This window comes from Crocuta crocuta, unplaced genomic scaffold (genome assembly GCF_008692635.1).
Source record: "Crocuta crocuta isolate KB4526 unplaced genomic scaffold, BGI_CrCroc_1.0 scaffold132, whole genome shotgun sequence".
Classification (NCBI taxonomy): Eukaryota; Metazoa; Chordata; class Mammalia; order Carnivora; family Hyaenidae; genus Crocuta; species Crocuta crocuta.
In genome coordinates, this window is record NW_027528611.1 from 4,412,672 (window position 1) to 4,432,105 (window position 19,434).

At 59.0% G+C, this 19,434-nt stretch overlaps 1 protein-coding gene across 3 annotated transcripts in view; it reads left to right on the forward strand.

Moving 5' to 3' along the window:
• Positions 1-17,485, forward strand: part of GRM4 (glutamate metabotropic receptor 4) — a 104,610-nt gene extending 87,125 nt beyond the window's left edge. For 2 of the 3 annotated variants that reach the window (XM_077754846.1, XM_077754848.1), the window contains 4 exons: positions 27-163; positions 2,978-3,913; positions 10,384-10,630; positions 16,512-17,485. In XM_077754846.1, the coding sequence (XP_077610972.1) occupies positions 27-163; positions 2,978-3,913; positions 10,384-10,630; positions 16,512-16,561 (1,370 nt within the window). In that variant the 3' untranslated portion in view covers positions 16,562-17,485. Of the gene's footprint in view, positions 1-26; positions 164-2,977; positions 3,914-10,383; positions 10,631-15,368; positions 16,039-16,511 lie in introns of those variants that run through there. The other variant, XM_077754847.1, reaches the window with a different exon arrangement.
• The last annotated feature ends 1,949 nt before the right edge of the window (positions 17,486-19,434 follow it).

Here is a 19,434-nt window from a genome sequence, read left to right on the forward strand (position 1 = left end):
TGTGTAACACTCCCCGGCCCCTCCAGGCATCGCAGGGAACCCCGTGACCTTCAATGAGAATGGAGACGCCCCTGGGCGCTACGACATCTACCAGTACCAACTGCGCAATGGCTCCGCTGAGTACAAGGTCATCGGCTCCTGGACCGACCACCTGCACCTCAGAGTAAGCACCTGGCAAGGGCAGGGCGGGGCCCCAGGAGGAGAGCAGGGGGAGGCAGCCACTGAGAAGCCCCGGCCAGCCCTGACTCCGGCGTTTGCTGCTGCCAAGTTCGGGCCTCCTTCCATGCCCCTTTCCAGGCCTCAGAGGGCCAGGAGTGCCACCCTGGCCTGAAGTGGAGGAACAGGACAGCTGGACTTCAGGTGGCTGGACCCCCAGCCTTTCCCGTGGCCTAGGGCCTGCCTGCCTGCCACCTACTGGTAGAGAGAGACGGGATAGCCATCTTCACCCCGGAGTGAAATGGCTCAAGGGCTGGGCTGGCGTGGGGAAGGGAGATGAAGAGGGGGAGGGCTGCTTAGGGACAAAGGAGGACAGTGGTGTAAGGCAGAGGGCGCAGGCAGATGGGGTTTCTGGTGGTGGGTAGGAGGCTGTTTGAGAGCGTTTCCTAGAGCTGTCATACTGCACTAGGAGGCCATCATGTTTCTGGGTGTTACGGGCGGCGAGGGGGTGGGCGTCTCCTGGATAGATGGATCCTCCTAGATATGTTTTCCCAGCTCATGATTGTCCCAGGGATTTGGTGGCTTCCCCTCTCTGGCCTGCAGGGTGCCTAGCTGTGAATAGAGCTGTGCTTTTAGAGAGAGAGGGCCTGTGGTTCTTCTCCCAAGGAAATGCCTGTGGACTTGGCCCCTACCTTGCAGGGTAAAGGGGTGAGCCATGCTCAGGGTGGATACCGTGTGACAGCCAGATGGACCAGAGAGATGCAGGAAGCCCTTGTCTGGCCTCAGCTATCCTTGCTCCAGACCCTGGGCGAGTTGCATCGTGCCCCTGCTGTCCCCTCTTGTAAGAATCTTCCAGCGATGAGCCCCTTGAGCTCCTCAAAGCACTTTCTGCCCATGATCCCATTTAGCTCTGACAATCTTCTAAGCCAGAGGGAATATCTTGGGGAAACCCAGTCTGAGGGATGTTCCGAAGGCCACGCAGCAGGGAGGGGGGACGGGCAGAGCACATTACTATAGTGATGCTCCTTGGGTTGTGAATAGAGACAGACAGAACAAGGTAGGTGGGGGCCTTAGCAAAGTGGGACAATACCCCAAATGGAGGCATGTCTCATCTGGGTACGGTGGGAGGAGGAGTGGGGGCCAGTGATTCAGTTCAGCAGCAACGGCGGCAGCTAATCCTTGCTGAGCCCCTGCTGTGTACAGCTACTGTTGTAAGCAGGTGACCTGACTGCGGATTGCAGCCCAGTGAGCAGGGACTATTTTTATCCCATTCCACAGATGTGGTAAGTGAAGGCAGGGCCTCGGTGTGGGGGGACTGATGATACAGGGCCCTTCCACCAGCATGGAGTTGGGGCGGGGGATGGGGGGAAGTTAGGGGGACGTGGACTTCAACTATCTCACCCCCCCTCCCCCCCACCACTTTCTCCTGAGTGCTCAGTTTGGTCTGTGCTGTGGATAAAGGAGGAAGAGGAAGAGACTTCCCCCTGCCTGCCACCGTCTTCCCACAGGGCCTGATAGTGAGGCGGCCTCTTGTGGCCAGTGCTCGGGCCTCACTACTTCTGTGATGGAGCCCACAGAGATTCCCTGGGCCCCACTTGTGTGCTGGCGCTGTGCTGGGGGCTGGCTGTGCAGCAGGGAACAGACACAAAGCCCATGGGGCTAATGCTCTGGGGAGATTTAAGAATTTCATCATGACCCCCAGATGGAAGCCACAATAAGGCACAGAGGGCCAAGTGGCCTCATATTTGCTATCATTGGATCAGGTGGAAAGACAAACGCTCAGAGAGGTTGAGGTGTTTGCTGCTGGGCTCACGGCCAGCTAGCAACACATGTGATCCCAGGATTTACCCACGTTTGTTGCTCTTTCCACTGGATCCAGAGTTTTCCAGAAAAGAGAGAGAGAGAATCTTAAGTGGGCTCCACACTCAGCATGCAGCCTGATGCAGGGCATGATCCCACAACCCTGGGAACCCCTTGATCATGACCTGAGCTGAAATCAAGAGTTGGATGCTCAGCTGTCTTGGCCTCCCAGGTGCCCCTGGAACAGATGTTTTGAATGTAGCTCCCAAGTGCAGTCAGACTCCCTTTGCTCAGGGCCTAGAGCTCTTCTGGGCCTCTCCCCTACTTTCCAAACTTTTGTAACACTGAATTCAGTAGGGTGTGTGTGCCAACATGCCTGTGGCCCCTTTGCTCACAGCAGTTGTGTCTTCAGAGCCCTATAACGGTGACTTGCACTAATTTAGAGCAAGATGTAAAGAAACACTAACCCTGGTCACATATTATGTATCATCTGCAAAAACATCTGTTCATAGCTGTCTGCTGAACTAAGCTTCGTGTGCTGCCAGGAGGAGGCCCCATGGGCCGAGCCATGCACATAAGTCACCTGCAGAGTCTGGTTAAAGCTCAGATTCTGAGACAGTAGGTCTGGAGTGGGCCAACATGTTGCATTTCCAGCAAGCTCCTGGGTGATATTGATGCTGCTGGTGTGGGGACCAGCAAGCAAGGCCTTAAGGGGCTGGGGGGTCAGAACTCCTGAGTTCCCTGTGCTTCCCTGGGTGACTCTCGGTTGTCCCTGCTGCTCTCTGGGGCTCTTCTTACGGCTCTTGGGAGTTCAGGATTCCCATAGGTTAGCTGTGTCTGAATCAAGCAGGTGGGTTTATTTAAACCCAGCTGTCCTGGGGGGGGAGGGGGGCTGGGCAGCCACATTTTAACCGCTTAAGTGGGTGATTGAGGTGTGGGGCCCCAGGTGCCTGCCAGTGGGGTGGCCCAGGGCCCCGGGCGGCATATCCTGAGGTCGGCTCCCCTGTGCTGTCGTTGCCAGATAGAGCGGATGCACTGGCCGGGGAGCGGGCAGCAGCTGCCCCGCTCCATCTGCAGCCTGCCCTGCCAGCCGGGCGAGCGGAAGAAGACCGTGAAGGGCATACCCTGCTGCTGGCACTGTGAGCCCTGCACGGGCTACCAGTATCAGGTGGACCGCTACACCTGTAAGACCTGCCCGTATGACATGCGGCCCACAGAGAACCGCACAGGCTGCCGGCCCATCCCCATCATCAAGCTCGAGTGGGACTCGCCCTGGGCCGTGCTGCCCCTCTTCCTGGCCGTGGTGGGCATCGCTGCCACGCTCTTTGTGGTGGTCACCTTCGTGCGCTACAACGACACGCCCATCGTCAAGGCCTCGGGCCGCGAGCTGAGCTACGTGCTTCTGGCCGGCATCTTCCTGTGCTACGCCACCACCTTCCTCATGATTGCCGAGCCTGACCTGGGCACCTGCTCTCTGCGCCGGATCTTCCTGGGGCTGGGCATGAGCATCAGCTACGCGGCACTGCTCACCAAGACCAACCGCATCTACCGCATCTTCGAGCAGGGCAAGCGCTCCGTCAGCGCCCCGCGCTTCATCAGCCCCGCCTCGCAGCTGGCCATCACCTTCAGCCTCATCTCCCTGCAGCTGCTGGGCATCTGCGTGTGGTTTGTGGTAGACCCCTCCCACTCGGTGGTGGACTTCCAGGACCAGCGGACGCTCGACCCCCGCTTCGCCCGGGGCGTGCTCAAGTGCGACATCTCTGACCTGTCGCTCATCTGCCTGCTGGGCTACAGCATGCTGCTCATGGTCACATGCACCGTGTACGCCATCAAGACGCGCGGCGTTCCCGAGACCTTCAACGAGGCCAAGCCCATCGGCTTCACCATGTACACCACCTGCATCGTCTGGCTCGCTTTCATCCCCATCTTCTTTGGCACCTCGCAGTCGGCAGACAAGGTGAGTGGCGGGGCCCGGGAGGGCGGGTGTGGGGGGAGGTGAGGGCCGTGAGCCCGGGGCAGTCTCGGGGGGCTCCCCAGCCTCTCACCCTGCTCGGGAGGTGGTTTCTTCCACGCCCCACTGCCTTCTCTCTCTCCAGTCTGTTCCCCAGATTCTAGGTTATCTCGCCTCTCCTCCACCCTTTCTCTTTTCCTGCCTCCCCTCCCCTCCCCTCTTACCTCCCACCCTCCTCCTCCCTTCCCTCTTCCCTTCTGTCTTCCTCTTCTCTTTCCCTCCCTCCTCTCCCCCTTCCACCTCTCTCCCTCCCTTCACCGCCCTCTCTTCTCTCTGTCAGCCCGGGTCGCTGACCCTCTGTCAGCCTTCATGCTTTTCCAGGCCGTCCCTCAGCTCTCTCCCTGCCCAGCCCCATCTTCCCTGACTTCCACACCCCTCTTCCTCATCCTCTGTCCGCCCCTCTCTCTGCCCTCACAGGATCCCCACGGGTTCCTAGGTCAGGGAGGGATCAGGAACTCACTCCTCTCCTTGTCCCCCAGCCTCTGACGCCCGGGACCCTCAGCTGAGGGTCCTCCCCTCCACCAGCCAGAGCTGCAGAGAGGCTGTGTTCTGCTGGCTCTGTCAGGCCGTCCTGTTGGCCTGGATTCACCCCAGGACCCTGTGGACTCTGCCCACAACCCGGCCCCAGCACTGCCTGGCTTCTGTGGGGGTTTATCTTAAAGGATTGGGAGTCACTGAAGCCAGAGGGCCAGAGACAGGGGATTGTAGAGACTAAGGACCCCAGCTCCTGGTCGGAGCTCCATGTCTGTGATCCTGGGCAAGCTGACTGGCCTCTCTGCCTCAGTTTCTTCACCAGTAGATAGGGGCCATGACCCTTCTCTTGCAGTGTTTAAGGTGTTTTAACAGTCACATGGCATGATGGGTGTGAAGGCAGTTTACCCACTGTGGGGGGCTGGGGCTAAGGAATCCAGAGGAGGGTGATGGGGACAGGGTCAGAAAGATGACGGCACAGATGGTGGAAGACCCAGAGGCTGTGTGAAGGACACTGGTTCTTCCGTCAGCGAGCAGGGAGCCACGGTGGAGTTCTGAGCAGGTGGAGTTCTGAGCAGTGACGAATGTAAGGCAGATTTAGAAGGACCCCTCCCGCTGCTGGGCGGAGCCCCGAGGAAGGCGAGCAGGACAGCCAGCGTGGAGGTTACTGCAGCAGCGATCTCCACAGGGCGCTGCTGGCAGCGGGGGTGCCGCGAAGCAGGGGCTCCTGCGGGGGGCCGGCTGGACTTTGGATGGATTGCAAGTGGGTCAAGAAGTGCAGAGGAGAATCAAGGATGACTCTGCAGGTTTTGGTGTGAGGATCGTCGGAAGGAAGGGAAGTCTGTGCCCTAAGCTGGGGAAGACCACAGGGAGCCTGCGTGGGGGCAGAGACCGGGCAGTCCTTTGGGTGTGCTATGTTTGATATGCCCGTTGGAGGTCCAAGTGGCGCTGTTGAGCCAACAGTTGAATATACTACAAGTCTGGGGTTCGGGGCTGAGGGCCGGGCTGGAGATGTAGTCGGGGGAGTCGGCCCATGGACAGAATGTGAAGCTGCGAGCCTGCCCAGGTGTGAACGGCTAGGGATGCTTGGCTTTCAGGGAGGCTGCTGTCAAAGCCACGGTGGATGGGGTGCTTGTCATGGCCAGACGCTCTGCGTAATGGCCGGCAGGCTCCACATGGCAGGCTAGGGTAGATAGCACCATCCCAGCTTACAGATGAGGACGCAGAGGCACAGAGAAGTGAAGTGACTTGTCTGAGATCACACGGCCAGTCAGTGGCATGGCTGAACGTGACCCTGCTTCGCCTAACTCAGGAGCCTCCCAGCCCCAAGCCCAGTCCACGCTGCCCCCTGCAGCCCTGGGCCACCTCCCTGCCCTGGGGCTTCCTTTGTAGGTGCCACGTCTTCTTCAACAGCCCCTTAAGGGCAAGAGCTTTGCCCTCCATTCTGAACTGCGTGGCCTGGCCCAGGGAGGCCTGTGGCCTGTCTTCCCACGGTGGCCTGTGGGCTGAGGGGTTCTGAGAAGCAGACCCCAGTGTCCTGAGGTCAAAGACCAGGTTTGGCTCCAGGGCACCCTGCACACCTGAGTCAGAGCAGCCGCTGGGTCCAGCCGGGTCTCCAGCCCCGCACTGGCCTGCGGGGTGCAGGTGCAGACAGAAGCCCCTTGCCCGGCAGTGCCCAAGGGGCCTGCAGAGCCAGCAGGGGAAGCCACACCCCACTTCAGGAAGTTGGTGGCTTGAGAAATTACCTTCAGCAATACCAGGAGGTTCCTCCCCCTGGCTCCTGGAGTGGGGGGGAGGGGGCGAGTAAAGGATCAGGGCTGGAAGGCAGATAACACCGAGGTTGAGCCCCTTACTCTGACTTCCCGTGGTTTCCTCTGGCTGCCTGCCAGCTCGGTGCTTCCCTGTGGGGTCCCCGCCCTCCCAGGGACCCTCCAGCTGCTGATGCCCAGCCCCCTCTTTCAGCTCCCGTATCTCTCCAGGCCACCCCGCCTGCCTCTCTTTTCTCTCTTTTTAGGAGGCTCCCCTCAGTATTGATTATGAAAAGGAGCCTTGGAAAGAGCTCTTCTGAGGCCCAGAGAGGGGCAGGGACTTGCCTAGGGTCACACAGCAGGCTGGCCTCACACCAACTTTGGCCTATGGCCCTGCTCTGCCCCTGATGGGTGGGACATGGGACACGCCCCTCCTCTCTGAACGGAGAGGGGAAGGGGAGATGAGCTCTGAAGTCCCTGCGGGTTCAGACCCCAGACCTCCTAGAGGCATAGGCAGCCCTGGGGCCATGTCTGTGCTGTGCTCTCAGTGCTGCAAGGTGCCCCAGTGGAAGCTGTAGGCCTGGCTGCTGCGTGTGTGTGCATGCGTGTGCATATGTGTGCGCGCAAGTGTGTATAGAGTGGGACGAGGGGCTGTTGTCTAGAGCTGTGGTACGGTGACAGGTGTGTGTGCCTTTCTGTGTGTGTTCGGGGGTCAGTGGGTGGTGTGCGTATCTGTGTGCGGGCGGGTGTGTGTACAAATTGAGGATGGGCAGGTGTGTATGCTCAGAGGACCCTGGCTGCCGGTATGTGTGTGGGTGTATAGATCAATGTATGTGCAGGTGTGTGTGTGTACAGTTATATGTGTGTATTTAGATATGTGCGCAGATATGTGTGACTGCATCTGTGTGTATGCAGGTGAGTGTACCCAAGTGCATGAAGGAGTGTGTGTATGTGTATTTATGCATACACATACGCGTGCCCAGGTAGGAGTCTGAGTCAGGCGTGAGTGTACAGCTGTGAGTTCAGGTGTGTCTATGCGAATGCAGAGATGAGTGTGTATATGGGTGTGTGTGCTTGTGGGCACGTGTGTGGTGCCTATGCACACACGCGTGCAGGTGCCGGCGCAGAGTAAAGCTGCCTGTGCCGCTCTGATGAGCAAGCGGATGGATTTCCCAGCATTAGCCTGGATTTTCAGGGGTTATCGCTGCAGCCGTGTGGCATTACTCTGGGCCGTCGGGACTGTGCTTTCTCTACTGCGTGGGGTTACTGCTCAGCAGACTTAGCCAGGACCTGGCCCCAGGGGCTGCCCGGGTTGTAAGGAAGTTCATTGATCTGGTTTGTACAGACTCTGGGGATCTCGGTAGCCACTAGGGTCGGCCTGGGCAGAAGCACGGAGCAGGCAGAACTCCTTAGTGTCACCAAAAGGGCCCCATCCCCTACACCCACCAGGCCTAGCACAGCACCAGGAACTCATCATCGATCTCCACAGCAGCTCCTTTCTGTGTCCTCTGCCCCACCCAGGGTAACTTCTGTCCACACCCATCAAACCCAGCCTTCACTCTGGGAAGCAGTCACTTGAGAGACGAAGGCAGGACTTCTTGCAAAGGACAGAGTGTAGCAAGGACCCGACCAGATCAGGGAGATGGGCAGGTGGGACAAAGATGAGATCACATCCCGGAGGTTGCCTCTCACTTCCCCTGCCTCTTAGCAACGCTGCCTTCAAGAGCTGAATCCGTGCCTGGGCCCCAGCCCTGTGGGGATGCCTGCTGGCTTCTAGAGGTTCTAGAAGACCACTGCTTCTTTGATGAAATCAGCATGCTACCACCTCCAGGTGGTGCCGCCTGATCTGCTGGTGGGGTGGGAATTCCAGACCCTAGGGCGTGGAAAGGGACTGGGGTGGGGTGGGAGGGGGAGCGTGCAGCCCCAACTCTGCTTACACAGGGTGGGCCACCCCCAGCCTGCAGGGCTAGAAGAGCCCCTGAGGCTCAGGCTCGGAGGGTGGGGCCCAGCAGATGGGAGCAGCTTTGCTTATGTTTGATCTATTTACACCACATCTTGTATTTTGTTTGCAGAAAGGCTCCTAGGCTGAAAAGCAAAATAGAAAATAGAACACCAAGGATTGTGCTGCCCCCCGCCTGCCGGCTCAGGGCTGCCTTCATGGTTTTCTGGGCTTTGTGAAAATAGAAAGGGAAAGCCCCTTGTTCAAAAATGATTCAGGATTCAAGATGGCAGCAGCAGGGCATGAAAACAAGTGTGTGTGCCCTTGGAGCTGACTCTGCCTGTGTTACTAGAGGGGCCTATCATCCCACAGTGGGCTGGGGCAGAGTGGAGTCTGGCCCCCAGACCTCTGGTCCCCAACACAGGGCTGTGTCCTCTGCAGGGCTCAGAGAGGGGCCTCTGTCCCTGGTCCCACCAACTCCATATGGGCCCAACAGCACCCCCTAACCCCACCCAATCAACAAGGTGGGGCAGAGGGTGTAAGATGACTATCTGACTTGGAAACATGACCCTTAAAGCCAAGAACACCCAGTGTGAGAGGCAAGACTGCCCTTGCCCTCAGGGAGCCCCCAGTCTAATGAGGGGGACATACTCTCACCCAGCCTGATGGTGAAGATATTGGTTAGCCCAGACCTTCATTGTTACCTCCAATGGCGTGGAGCCTGTCCCCCACCCGCTGCCCCGGCCACCAGGCCCACCTCAGGAGGCAGGAGAGGCAGCCAGCACCCTCCCGCTGGCTAGTCAGGCTTGGAGGTAGTGCTGTCACCCGAGGGTGAGTGTGGCTTGCGTTTAAGGGGTGGGGTGGGGATGACCGTGTCCAGAGGGGTTTGTGCTCCCTGGGGACTAGGCTCTCATTTCCCCAGGCCTGTGGCATTTTCTGAACAGTGACCATGAGACAGCCTCTCCACGCTTCCCTCCTCCTTCCCCGCACTGCTGTGCAAGTTCACGCGGCTTCAGTCTGTGTTTGGGTGACCTCGTGGGTTGGGAGAGGTAGATGCTCCCATCCTGTTGCATTGATGAGAAAATTGAGGGCCAGAGAGGGGTTGAGGCTTCCTCAGGGCCATACCCCTCTCTCCTTTCAGACCCTAGAGCTTCTCCAGCCTCTTTCCCAAGGGGTAGCTAGACCTGGTCATGTGGCATTTCTGGAGAAGGGCAGGAGATGGGGTGGGATATGAGAATGGGTGTCATGGGGGTCAGACACAGCTGGGGGTCAGGGAGAGCTTCCTAGAGGAGGTGGCACATCAGCCCCAGGCCTAGAAACAGCAGATTTAGAGGGCAGAGCATTTCCTGCCTGACCCATGCCCAGACCTGGGGGCCACAGCCTAGGCCTCCTCTGGCCCCACCCAGGCTGAGGGCGGGGGCAGCTAGAGGGACAGCTGAGGCTTGGAGGACTGAGAAGGAGGGAGGAGGTGGGGAGGGGACCCCAGGTCGGGGTGGTGGGAATTGTCAGGCCCTGCCTGGAAGGCCCCACTATTGAAGAATGGATTAGCCGACACCCAGATTAATGGACTTTCATTTTGTTAAACATCTGTCACTGTTAGTGCTGGCGAGTGAGCGTGAAATGAGCTTTGACCGTGCTGCCATCGCCATATCTTGCCAGGTGCAGTGGCTCCCGTCCCAATGCCTGTTCTGCACAGGGTGGCCTGAGGGGGGAGCAGTCACTGAATGGTGGCTTGGTCCAAGGGCTGTGGCCCAGCCACTGGGAGTTACTGCAAGGCACCAACAGATGTTCCTCTCCTTCCCAGCCCCGTGCAGGGGGCCGCCCCTGGGAGGGTCAGCTCTGGTCCCCTGAGGGCCCTTCCTCAGGTGCTGCCTCCCTATAGCATGTCACAGTGGGGAACCCTTCCATGCACGTGGCAGATGCCAGACATTGTTCTACGCACATTCACCGTTTATCAAGTCATTTCATCCTTATGGCCATGCTGTGAGGTACGTGCTATCATATCATGCCCATGTTGTCCATGAGGAAACTGAGGCACAGGGTGGGACTTGTCCAAGATCACATAGCTAGAAGTGGTAGAGCCAGAATTTGGTCTGGTCTAAAGTCCTGGCTCCAAACCACGACTCCCTTCTGCCCAGAGTCAGTGGGACACAGGGCAGAGCCCCCCGGGGGTCTGTCCGCTCTGTCTGTCTCCTGGGTCGGGGTCCCTGAGGCCCCGGGCGGAGCCCTCTCTGACACGGCCCTTGGCCCACCTGCAGCTGTATATCCAGACAACGACGCTGACGGTCTCGGTGAGTCTGAGCGCCTCGGTGTCCCTGGGGATGCTCTACATGCCCAAGGTCTACATCATCCTCTTCCACCCGGAGCAGAACGTGCCCAAGCGCAAGCGCAGCCTCAAAGCCGTCGTCACCGCCGCCACCATGTCCAACAAGTTCACGCAGAAGGGCAGCTTCCGGCCCAACGGTGAGGCCAAGTCTGAGCTCTGTGAGAACCTGGAGACCCCAGGTGAGTGCCTAGCCCCGCTCCTTTTCCTCTGGGCCCACTCAGGGCCCNGACCCAGGCCACACCCCTCCCTGAGCCAGGTCCTCAGTGGTTACTGGGAGGGCCTTGAAGCCACAGGCAAGTGGGAACTCTGGGAGACCCTGGAGGCACCAGGCTAGTGCCCCTCTGCCCCGCCCCCTCCTGGTAACCAGGAGAGACCCTCAAGGTCCCACCCCACCTAGCCCTGGCTACACCCTTCCAGGGATATCTGCCCACCTAGGGTGAGGCCACCGGGGAGCCTGGTTCATGCAGGGTGATGGGGGCTCTGGGATTTCTCTGCTCAAGGGGTTGTCTAGCCAGGCCCTTGCCTTCTGGCCCTTAAGTAACCCGGGCACAGGGCACAGCCTGGCCACCCCCTACCAGGGCCCTGGGGGATGGGGCCTCAGGATGTGGGTCCCCAGGTTAGGTGAGGGAAGGAGTGGGTTGGATGGAAGGCCTCCAAGGCCTCAGTTCTCAGGTAGCAGGGTGCTTCCAAGGGATTGTCCAAGGAGACCTCAGCAGAGAGGGGGATGGGGAGAGAGAAGGAGACAGGAACCCTGGCATCTAAGGGGCAGGCCCACGGTCTCCGCCTAGGCAGGAATGTGCATGGGAGGGAGCGAGGCCACCATCTTTGGCGACTTCCCTGGCCCCCCTGCAGCCAGCCCTCTGTGAGAAGAGATTGAGAGGAGAGAGGAGCCGAACATGCAAGGGGCAGGTTAGGCCTCGGGGGCACCTGGAAGAGAAGTCACAATTTCTTAAACCCTGATTGTGTGTCACACCTTCCATGTACCAGTTTTCATCTTCACAACAACCTTGAAAGGCAGGCATTTTTATCATCTGTGTAATATAGAAGAGGAAAGGGAGGCTCAGAAAGGTTAGGTACCTACCCGAGTCACTCAGCCAGCAGGTGCCTGGGCTGGACTTGACCTCCACAGTGGTATCATGGCTCCCTCCTTAGAGAGACGGAGGCCTCAGCCCTGGGAGGCGAGCCCTGGGGTCTCCCACCTGTGGGGTGGGCCTCCGTGGGCCTTGCTTCCAGCTGCTCTCGTGAGGGGAGAGACGGAGGGGCTGCTCTGGTCGCCATGCCCCACTGAGTCATTGGCTCCCTCCCTGGCCGTCCTGCAAGTGCCCACACTTAAATGGTAGCATCTCATGCCTCCCCTGCTCTCTGCGAGTCCTGGGGGGCTCCCATTGGTGGGGAAGGAGGAGAAGAGCCCCTTCCCCCAGGAGACCTGGGGGTTAGTCTCAGCTTGTTCCCTCTAGTCCTGGGGCAGAGGCCACAAATGGGCATTGCTGATGGCAGCAGGAGGGATATAGGCTAGACTGCAGGGGGGTCTTGAGCCCAGGCTCCAGAGAGGAGGCCCTTTGTCATCCACAGAGATCAGGGGAAATAGGAGCCCTGGCCTCCCGGGTGTGTTTGGGGGGTGGCAGCACCTCTCACAGGCTCCCCACCTGCGGCTCTGGGGGAAGCAGAGCCTGTCGTGGCACAGCTACATGCTATTGACGTGCGTATTGAGTGCCGCCCACCTGTGGAAAGAATGAGAGCCCCTCTCTACTTCCAACCAGGACTTTTTACCCCCAAAGCCCTCTCCCCTGTTCAGTGATCTTCACTGCAGTCCCGTGAGGCCTGGGTAGAGCTAGAGGTTTGAGTCACAGCTGAGGCCCAGAGAGGGTGAGTGACTCTCCTGAGGTTACACAGCAAGGTGGTGGCTGGCTGGCCCCACATGGTGTCTTTCCCTTGACCCTGACTTCACAAGGCCTCCCTAGCTCTGGGTCTCCATTCTCTGGGCAGAGCAGTATACCTGGCTTCTGGCACCCCCTTCACTGACATCTCGATGACTGTATGTTGGCCCCCCCCACCATCTTTTGCCAAATGACCTCTGGTTCTTTTCAGTCTTGTTCCTCCTCCCAGACCACCAGCTTCCCCAGGGCCTACGGCCCTAGGACCCCACTCTGAGAGGGGAGGGGACATTGTCGCCCCAGGACTCCCCACCGTTGCTAGATCTGCAGAAACTACAAGTGCGGCCGCTAGCCAGGCCCTTGTGTCCTGAGCCGGGACCCCTCACTGCTCCCCGACCCACACTCCTGGCTTGTTTTCCTCCTTCCCGGGTTCCGTCCCTCATGCCTTACTCTGCCGGTGCAGGAGCGGGTCTGTCAAATGGGCTCTGCCGTGGGCTCATCAGAGTGGGGCATTAACCCTCCAGGGACCCTGGGCGGCCAAGTAGAGCTAACACCCTGAGCCCAAAAGCCAGGGAGAACCAGAGTGCGGGACCTTCCCCGACAGCTGCGATAGACATTGTTTCTTCTGCCTCTGTTCAGGTTGGTCACATGAGGACAGGGTACAATTACCCCCCTCCCACCCCACCCCCCAGCAGACAAGGAGGGGAGCGGAGGCTTGGCGAGGGGCCGCGCAGTGTTCCCAGGCGTGAGAGCTGCAATGGGAGCCAGAGGCCAGGGCCCCTCGCCCCCACTATCCCTTAGGTCGGTGATAGCAGGGGCTGTAGAGGTGTTGGGTCAGAGCCAGGTGATTAGTTCTGAGGGGTGTGTGAGCAGGAAGAGTGGGGAGATGTCACTCCTGTGGAGCAGGGACATTTTTCACTCTGTCACTGGCAGGCCACGTATCTTTAAACAAACAACAGAATAAATAATTCAGGGGCCTGACTGCGGGCAGATTGGGCACAGAGACATGGGGCAACAAATGGGGGCTGTCAGCTCATGCTTGCCACTGCCCAGCTAATTGTTATCTGAAGTGGCAGGGACTGAAAACCAGCAGCAAAAAAAACCTGTCATCAGCGAGGCATGGGTTTGGGGACCTTTGAGCATACCCCTCACCCCATCCCTCCCTTCATGCTGAGGATGCCCCTGGAGTGCTGCTCTCCCCACCCTGTCCTCATTGCTGTAGTTATTTCAGCCCTGTCCCTTTGCAGGGTTTAAAGAGGATTGCATCCACCCTGTGGCTAAGAGCCAGCCAAGGGTTTGTTATCCCATTTTACAGATGAGGCACTTGAGGCTCTGAGAGGTTCAAGTTGTTGGAAGGGCTGCTTGGCAGGTGCTGAGATCCCCTGTCCTGGGGAGGGCAGGACTTGACCCGAAGTCTCCTGACTGCTGGTCAGAGCGCTTCCCTTTGAGCCTCACAAGTTAGCTCCCTGGGGGCCTGGGCAGACTCACTGCTCCCATTTTCCAGATGGTGAGACCGAAGCTCCGCTGAAGGACTCTGGGGCCCCTGGCTTGTAGCTGAGGGCTGAATGTGCTTCCAGGTTCTGGACCCCAAGGACTGGATTTTCTATTGGAGACAGCTCTGGTCTTAGAGGGACAGCAGGGCCCAACTGTTCCTCACCTCCCTGCCACCTTCTCTCCTCTCACCCACCTCGGTGCCCCCGCGGCCGCACTCAGGCGCCCGTTTCCCTACAGTTGGTTTTGCTGCCGCAGTCTTCCTTCACCTCTGAGCCATGGCTGCTGACGGGTTTACAGGTTTGGAAACTCAATTTTATCAGTTCACCCAGGGGGTGATGGAGCCCTGGGGAACTGATTCTCATCGGCCGGGCTGCGGCTCGTGATTCACAGAGCCAGCTGCCGGCTCATTTACTGACAGTGCTGGATAGAGCAGGGTGGAGACGGGGGCTGGGGGGACCCCTCCGGAAAAGCAGTCTGGGCCAAAGGGCCACCGCTCTCATGTTACAGGTGGGGAGACTGAGGCCTTAGAAGGGTGGGGGATAGAGCTGCCAGAATTCACAGAGGGAGGGAGTTAGAGGCTTCTGTCCCTAGAGCGCTGATCCTTGCACCCCCACACCTTCCTATTGGCACCTCTGGCCTCCCGGCCGGGCGCCTCGTGGGTGCTGTCCATGGTCCTTCTTCCCACATACTCAGCTGGCACCACAGAGGCCCGTGGGTGACTTTACAAACGAAGGTGGCAACTCTTGGTGTACTATAAGGTGCTGTGTTCTTACCCTCTTCCTGAGATCATGGGCTCCGTGTCCTTCCCTTAAAACCTGTCCGGGTGGCACCTAAAACTTGAAACTTCCCGGCAACTGCTCAGCCAAGTGATTGTTCATGTTCTGCTTGAATATTTCCACTACCACATAAGGCTACCCTCTCCACTCAGTTCTGGCCAGGAGAAAGTTCTTCCTTTAGTTCACCTGCCCTCCACCCTGGGCCTCCCCACTGGTCCTACGGTGTAGCCCTCTGCTCACCCCACCTCCAGCAAGTTTGCTTCTTGCCACACTTGATGGACCCTGAGCGTTGGATCCAGCAATCTGGCCTGTGTCAGTGGGCTTCTAGCTACACTGGTGTAGTGGATGGGCAGGAACGGGGACCCGGGTTTCTTCCATCAGCTTCCAGAGGGCTGTGCTGAGGCTGTTTGCTCTCAGTGTCTGTTATGCCCATGGATGGCGGAAGAGAGGAAGTACAGGAGAAACCATCTGTTTTAATCAAATGATATGCAAATCACACCCAACGCTTCCACTCACATGTCATTAGCAGGACTGTCATCGAGCAGGGAGCTTGGGAAATGTAGTCTTAACTTGGCAGTCACAGGCCCAGTGAAAACGGGATAGAGAGGATGGGGGGGGGGGTACCGTGTGCAGCCCGTCGCACCATTCCCCTCTGTGTCCTCTGCCCCAGGCCAGATGCCCTGGCTGCACACTCCTTTCCCGAGCTGACAGGACCCTGATGGGGTGTCAGGGCAGCTTTGCAAACAAGGGCCCCATGATTGTCTCCCATCCAGCCGCCTCTGGGCACCAGCATACAACTCCCACCACAAGCGACAAGGCTGACCTTGATTATCTCCACTGAGCTGTCCCAACCCATGGGACCTGGCCAGCGTCTTCACCCCTCTGGCCCCAGTGCCTCATTTTTCACACAAGGGTGGCACTTACCTGGCCTCCTCACTAGGCTGCTGTGAGGTCCGAACTCCCACCGAGCAGAGGCAGGGGGAGGCTCGTGCTGCTGGGAAGAGCTGGTGTTGCCACCCAGCTGTTAGTGGCGGGGAGGGCCCCGGGGGGCTGGGGCCAGGAAATGGGGGATACCTAGACACGCAAGTCCAGGGCATGGCTGAGCAAGGGCCAGAGCAATGGGTGTGGATAAGGAAGACTCCAGGCTAAGGTGAGACAGGGATGCCTAGAAATGGGAAGGATAGCCACACCAAGGCCCCAGGGGGCCTGGAGGCCTTCCACTTTCCTTGGGTGTGGCACGGGGGCCAAGTTAGCCAGCTAACCGGTCAGCTAGTCAGTTTCTAGCCTCACGAGCCCCCACTGCGCTGGTTCCATCATTGATTTCCTCCATCCCGGTTCGCCACTCCCTTCCCCTAGGCTGCCAGGCTATGTCTGATGTCTGTTCTTTGCATGTGCTCTTCCAGAACGGGTGCTGTTGACCTGAAACTTCTGCTGATAATACTTTAAGGCTATACAATTATATTACAAATAAAAATGATTCTCTTCAAGTGTGGTGGAGTCGGGAGGTGGTGGCAGGAGCTTCATCCATGGGGGCAGGGTTGGCGGACCCTCCCAGAGCGGTGGGGTTGGGAGGGAGCGCCCTAAGGAGGGGTCCTAACTAAAAGGAGTGTGGGGAGGGCAGGACACTCCAGGCAGGGAGCCTGGCCCCAGCAGAGATGAGGAGGTGGGATGGATGTTCAGAGACTGGGCGAGTCCAGGGAGGGGGAACTTGGCGGGGAGCAGGGTGGTGGAAGGAAAGGGGGGCAAATGATGGGATGGGATGGGTGGGGTGGGGCCACCATGCAGGTTGGGGGCTGTGAACTGCCTGGTTCAGGGGTCTGGACTTGATGCCACGGGCAGGGCAGTGCCTGAGCGGAAGGGGGGTTTGAAGAAGCCAGCCCCTGATGCCTGGGTACCCCCGGTCTCTCTCCTTCCAGCACTGGCCACCAAACAGACCTACGTCACCTATACCAACCATGCAATCTAGCTAGGCCGCCAGAGCCGAACAAGAAGAGGAGGATCCAAGACCCTTGTGGCTGGCGCGTCGGGCCAGGGCCACTCCCAGGGGCCCAGCTGATGTCTTGCCTGCCCGTGGGCACCCACGGACGTGGCTTGGTGCTGAGGACAGCAGAGCCCCGGCGGTCACCGCTGGGCAGCCTGGGCAAGCCAGGCAGGTGACAGCAGGGGAAGGACGAGGGGCCAAGAAGCTTCAGGCCACCCCAGGAGCCTGCATCTTGGACCATGGCCCCTCCTGGCCCCGAATCACAGGGGCTCAGGCTGTGTGAGCCCCAGTGCTGCTTTTCTCTCTCCCCCGTCGTCTCTGCCTGTGCCATCGGTGACTGTCCGAGTCTGTCTCCATCCCCGTCTTTATTTTATCACTGCCTTTTCTCTGTGTCTTCACCTGTGTGCTCTGCTTCCCCTACCTTTTTTCTTTCTGCCTCTGCTGCCTCTCCCTGATGCATTCTGTGTCTCCAGGTCTCTCCAGTTTCTTCCTTGTGCTCCACCCAGGTCTCGCACATTTTTCTTTCCTGTCCTCGCCCCCCTCGTCGCCTTCATCACATCCCGCCTTTGCTCTCTCCCTGCCACCGCCTCCCATTCACCGAACTTTACATGTTGCAAAAGAGAAAAAGCTCAAAAAAATTCAAAACACAAAAAAGCCAAAACAAAAACCGATCTCGAGTGTGTTGCAAAGTGCTGCGTCCTCCCGGTGGCCTCTGTGTGTGTCCCTGCGGCCCGCAGCCTGCCCGCCTGCCCCCTCCCGTCTGCTGTGTGTCCCGCCCGCCTGCCCGCCTGCTGATGACACGGAGTTCAGTGCCTGGGTGTTTGGTGATGGTTATTGATGACAATGTGTAGCGCATGATTGTTTTTATACCAAGAACATTTCTAATAAAAATAAACACATGGTTTTGCACCCTGGCCCCACATCCACTGAGGGCCCTGCAGGCGGACCCCAGTCTCAACCTGCAGCCGGAGAGCCTGGAATTACAGGCAAGGATCAAGTGGGCGATGGAGACATGGGGCTTGGGGGCGATGGAGGCTGCCTCCGGGGCTGGCATCGAGCCGGGGCACGGACAGGCCTTGGGCAGGGAGGGACCAGGGCTTGCAGCAGATTCCAGAAATCAGCCGCTGGTGGTCCCCTAAGGGGGATGTTCCAGTCCTGTCCCTGTCCCTGCAGCCCCTAAGGAAGGTACCATTTTGGCCCTTCCTCTCCTCTGACTCAGAGTCCTCACACCTGGGCCTCCCATCCCCACCTCATAACTTGAGCTTCTCCTTCTCCGTCCAGCCTGGAAACTCTGCTGCTGAGAAATTGCTTCCAGGGCTCCCAGCACCCACAGCCCTGCCCTCCTGCCTGTCCTGTCTCCAGGTGACAGGTGCTAGGATGAGGTGTGCCTCTGTCCTGGAGAGTGGAGTGTGGCGTGTGTCCGTGTGGGCCAGGTGTGCGGCACAGGTACGCGCGTGCACCCTCCCTCCCACCCACCCCCAGCCCTGTGTGTGTCTCTGTTTTGGCTGCACGTCTGTGTGTGCTCCCGCCCCCCCCATATGCACGCTTGTGTGTCTAGTGTGAGCGTCTGTCTGTTTAGGCCCAGGTGGGGGTAAAACCGCATCGCACCCACATCATTGAGGACGGTTGTCCCTGGCCAGCGGCAAGTGCAAGTGTGTGTTCACTGCAGCTGGCTTGGTTGGCAGGTTGGGAGGGCGGGAGCGGGAAGCAGCTTAGGGGCTGGGCCCTGCCAGGGGTAAATTACAGAGCCAGAGACACAATGAGGCCACCGCTGCAGCTGAAGCCCAGGCTTCCTGTGCCGCCCCTTTCTGGTGTGCCCGCAGGCCCCACCCCCCCCACCTCCTTGGCTAGCTGGAGTGTGGGGCACAGAGGCCAAGGGCCTGGAGGGGCCCGGGTGGGGGCCAGGCAGGGACTGGGTGTGTAGAGGCGAGGGTGGTGCATTACATGGTGCCCCTGCTAGTGCCCCCTGTGTAAGCCCATCTTACTCCTGCCCATCCTTACTCGGCTGGGGTCACACCCACCTCTGCTCAGGCAGCCTGTTCCCTTGGATGGCCTGGGAGACTGTGTGCGTGTGCGTGTGCATGTGTGTGTGTGCGTGTGTCTAGAGCACCTGCTTTGCGCCCCGTAAGTATTTGTAAAGAAAGAAAGGGGGAAGAGGGTGTTTCCCACTGATAGTCTTGCTTTCCCAGGACGGTTCCTAAGCCTGCAACCCACAACAGGCTAGAGCACTGGGTAGAATCTAATCAGGCAAAACNGGATGAAGAAGGGGAGTGTGGCCAGTTCTTCGAGGACATCTCCAGCCCGGGCACCTTGTTCCCTCTGGTCTGTTTCCCTCCCAAGGCCATTGCCATGTTGAGGCCCAAAGCTAGGCGGAGGGTTTGATGCTCCACCCAGGACTTTTCCCAGGTGCCCTCCCCACATCTGTGGAGCCCCTCTTCTAGGTTCCGGTGGGGAGAATCAGCTTCCTTCCAAGTGGGGTGCTGCCCCCTCTGCTCCCCTGAGCACCCAGAGCCAGGGGAGACTCTCGGTGGGGCTCAGACCCATGGGGCATTCCCGAGGCTTGGCCGAGTCCATCCTGCCTAGGACTCTATGAAGGGGCAGGTGAGATGGAGACACCCAGGCCCTGGGCTCAGGGGGGTGCCAGTCAGATGGAGGAGACATAGCCCCACCTTCAGGGACTGCCCTGAGGGGAGAATCACAGCTTCCCTTCTGATGGGGGAGATTTAGACCTCAGTGTTTATACAGCCTAGAAATGCCGAATGGCCCAAAGGAACAGAATTGCGGGACTAAGGATGGGTGTGGGCGGGGAAGCCTGGGGTGGGGCGAAGTCCAAGCAGCCATGGCCTGGGAACGAAGGA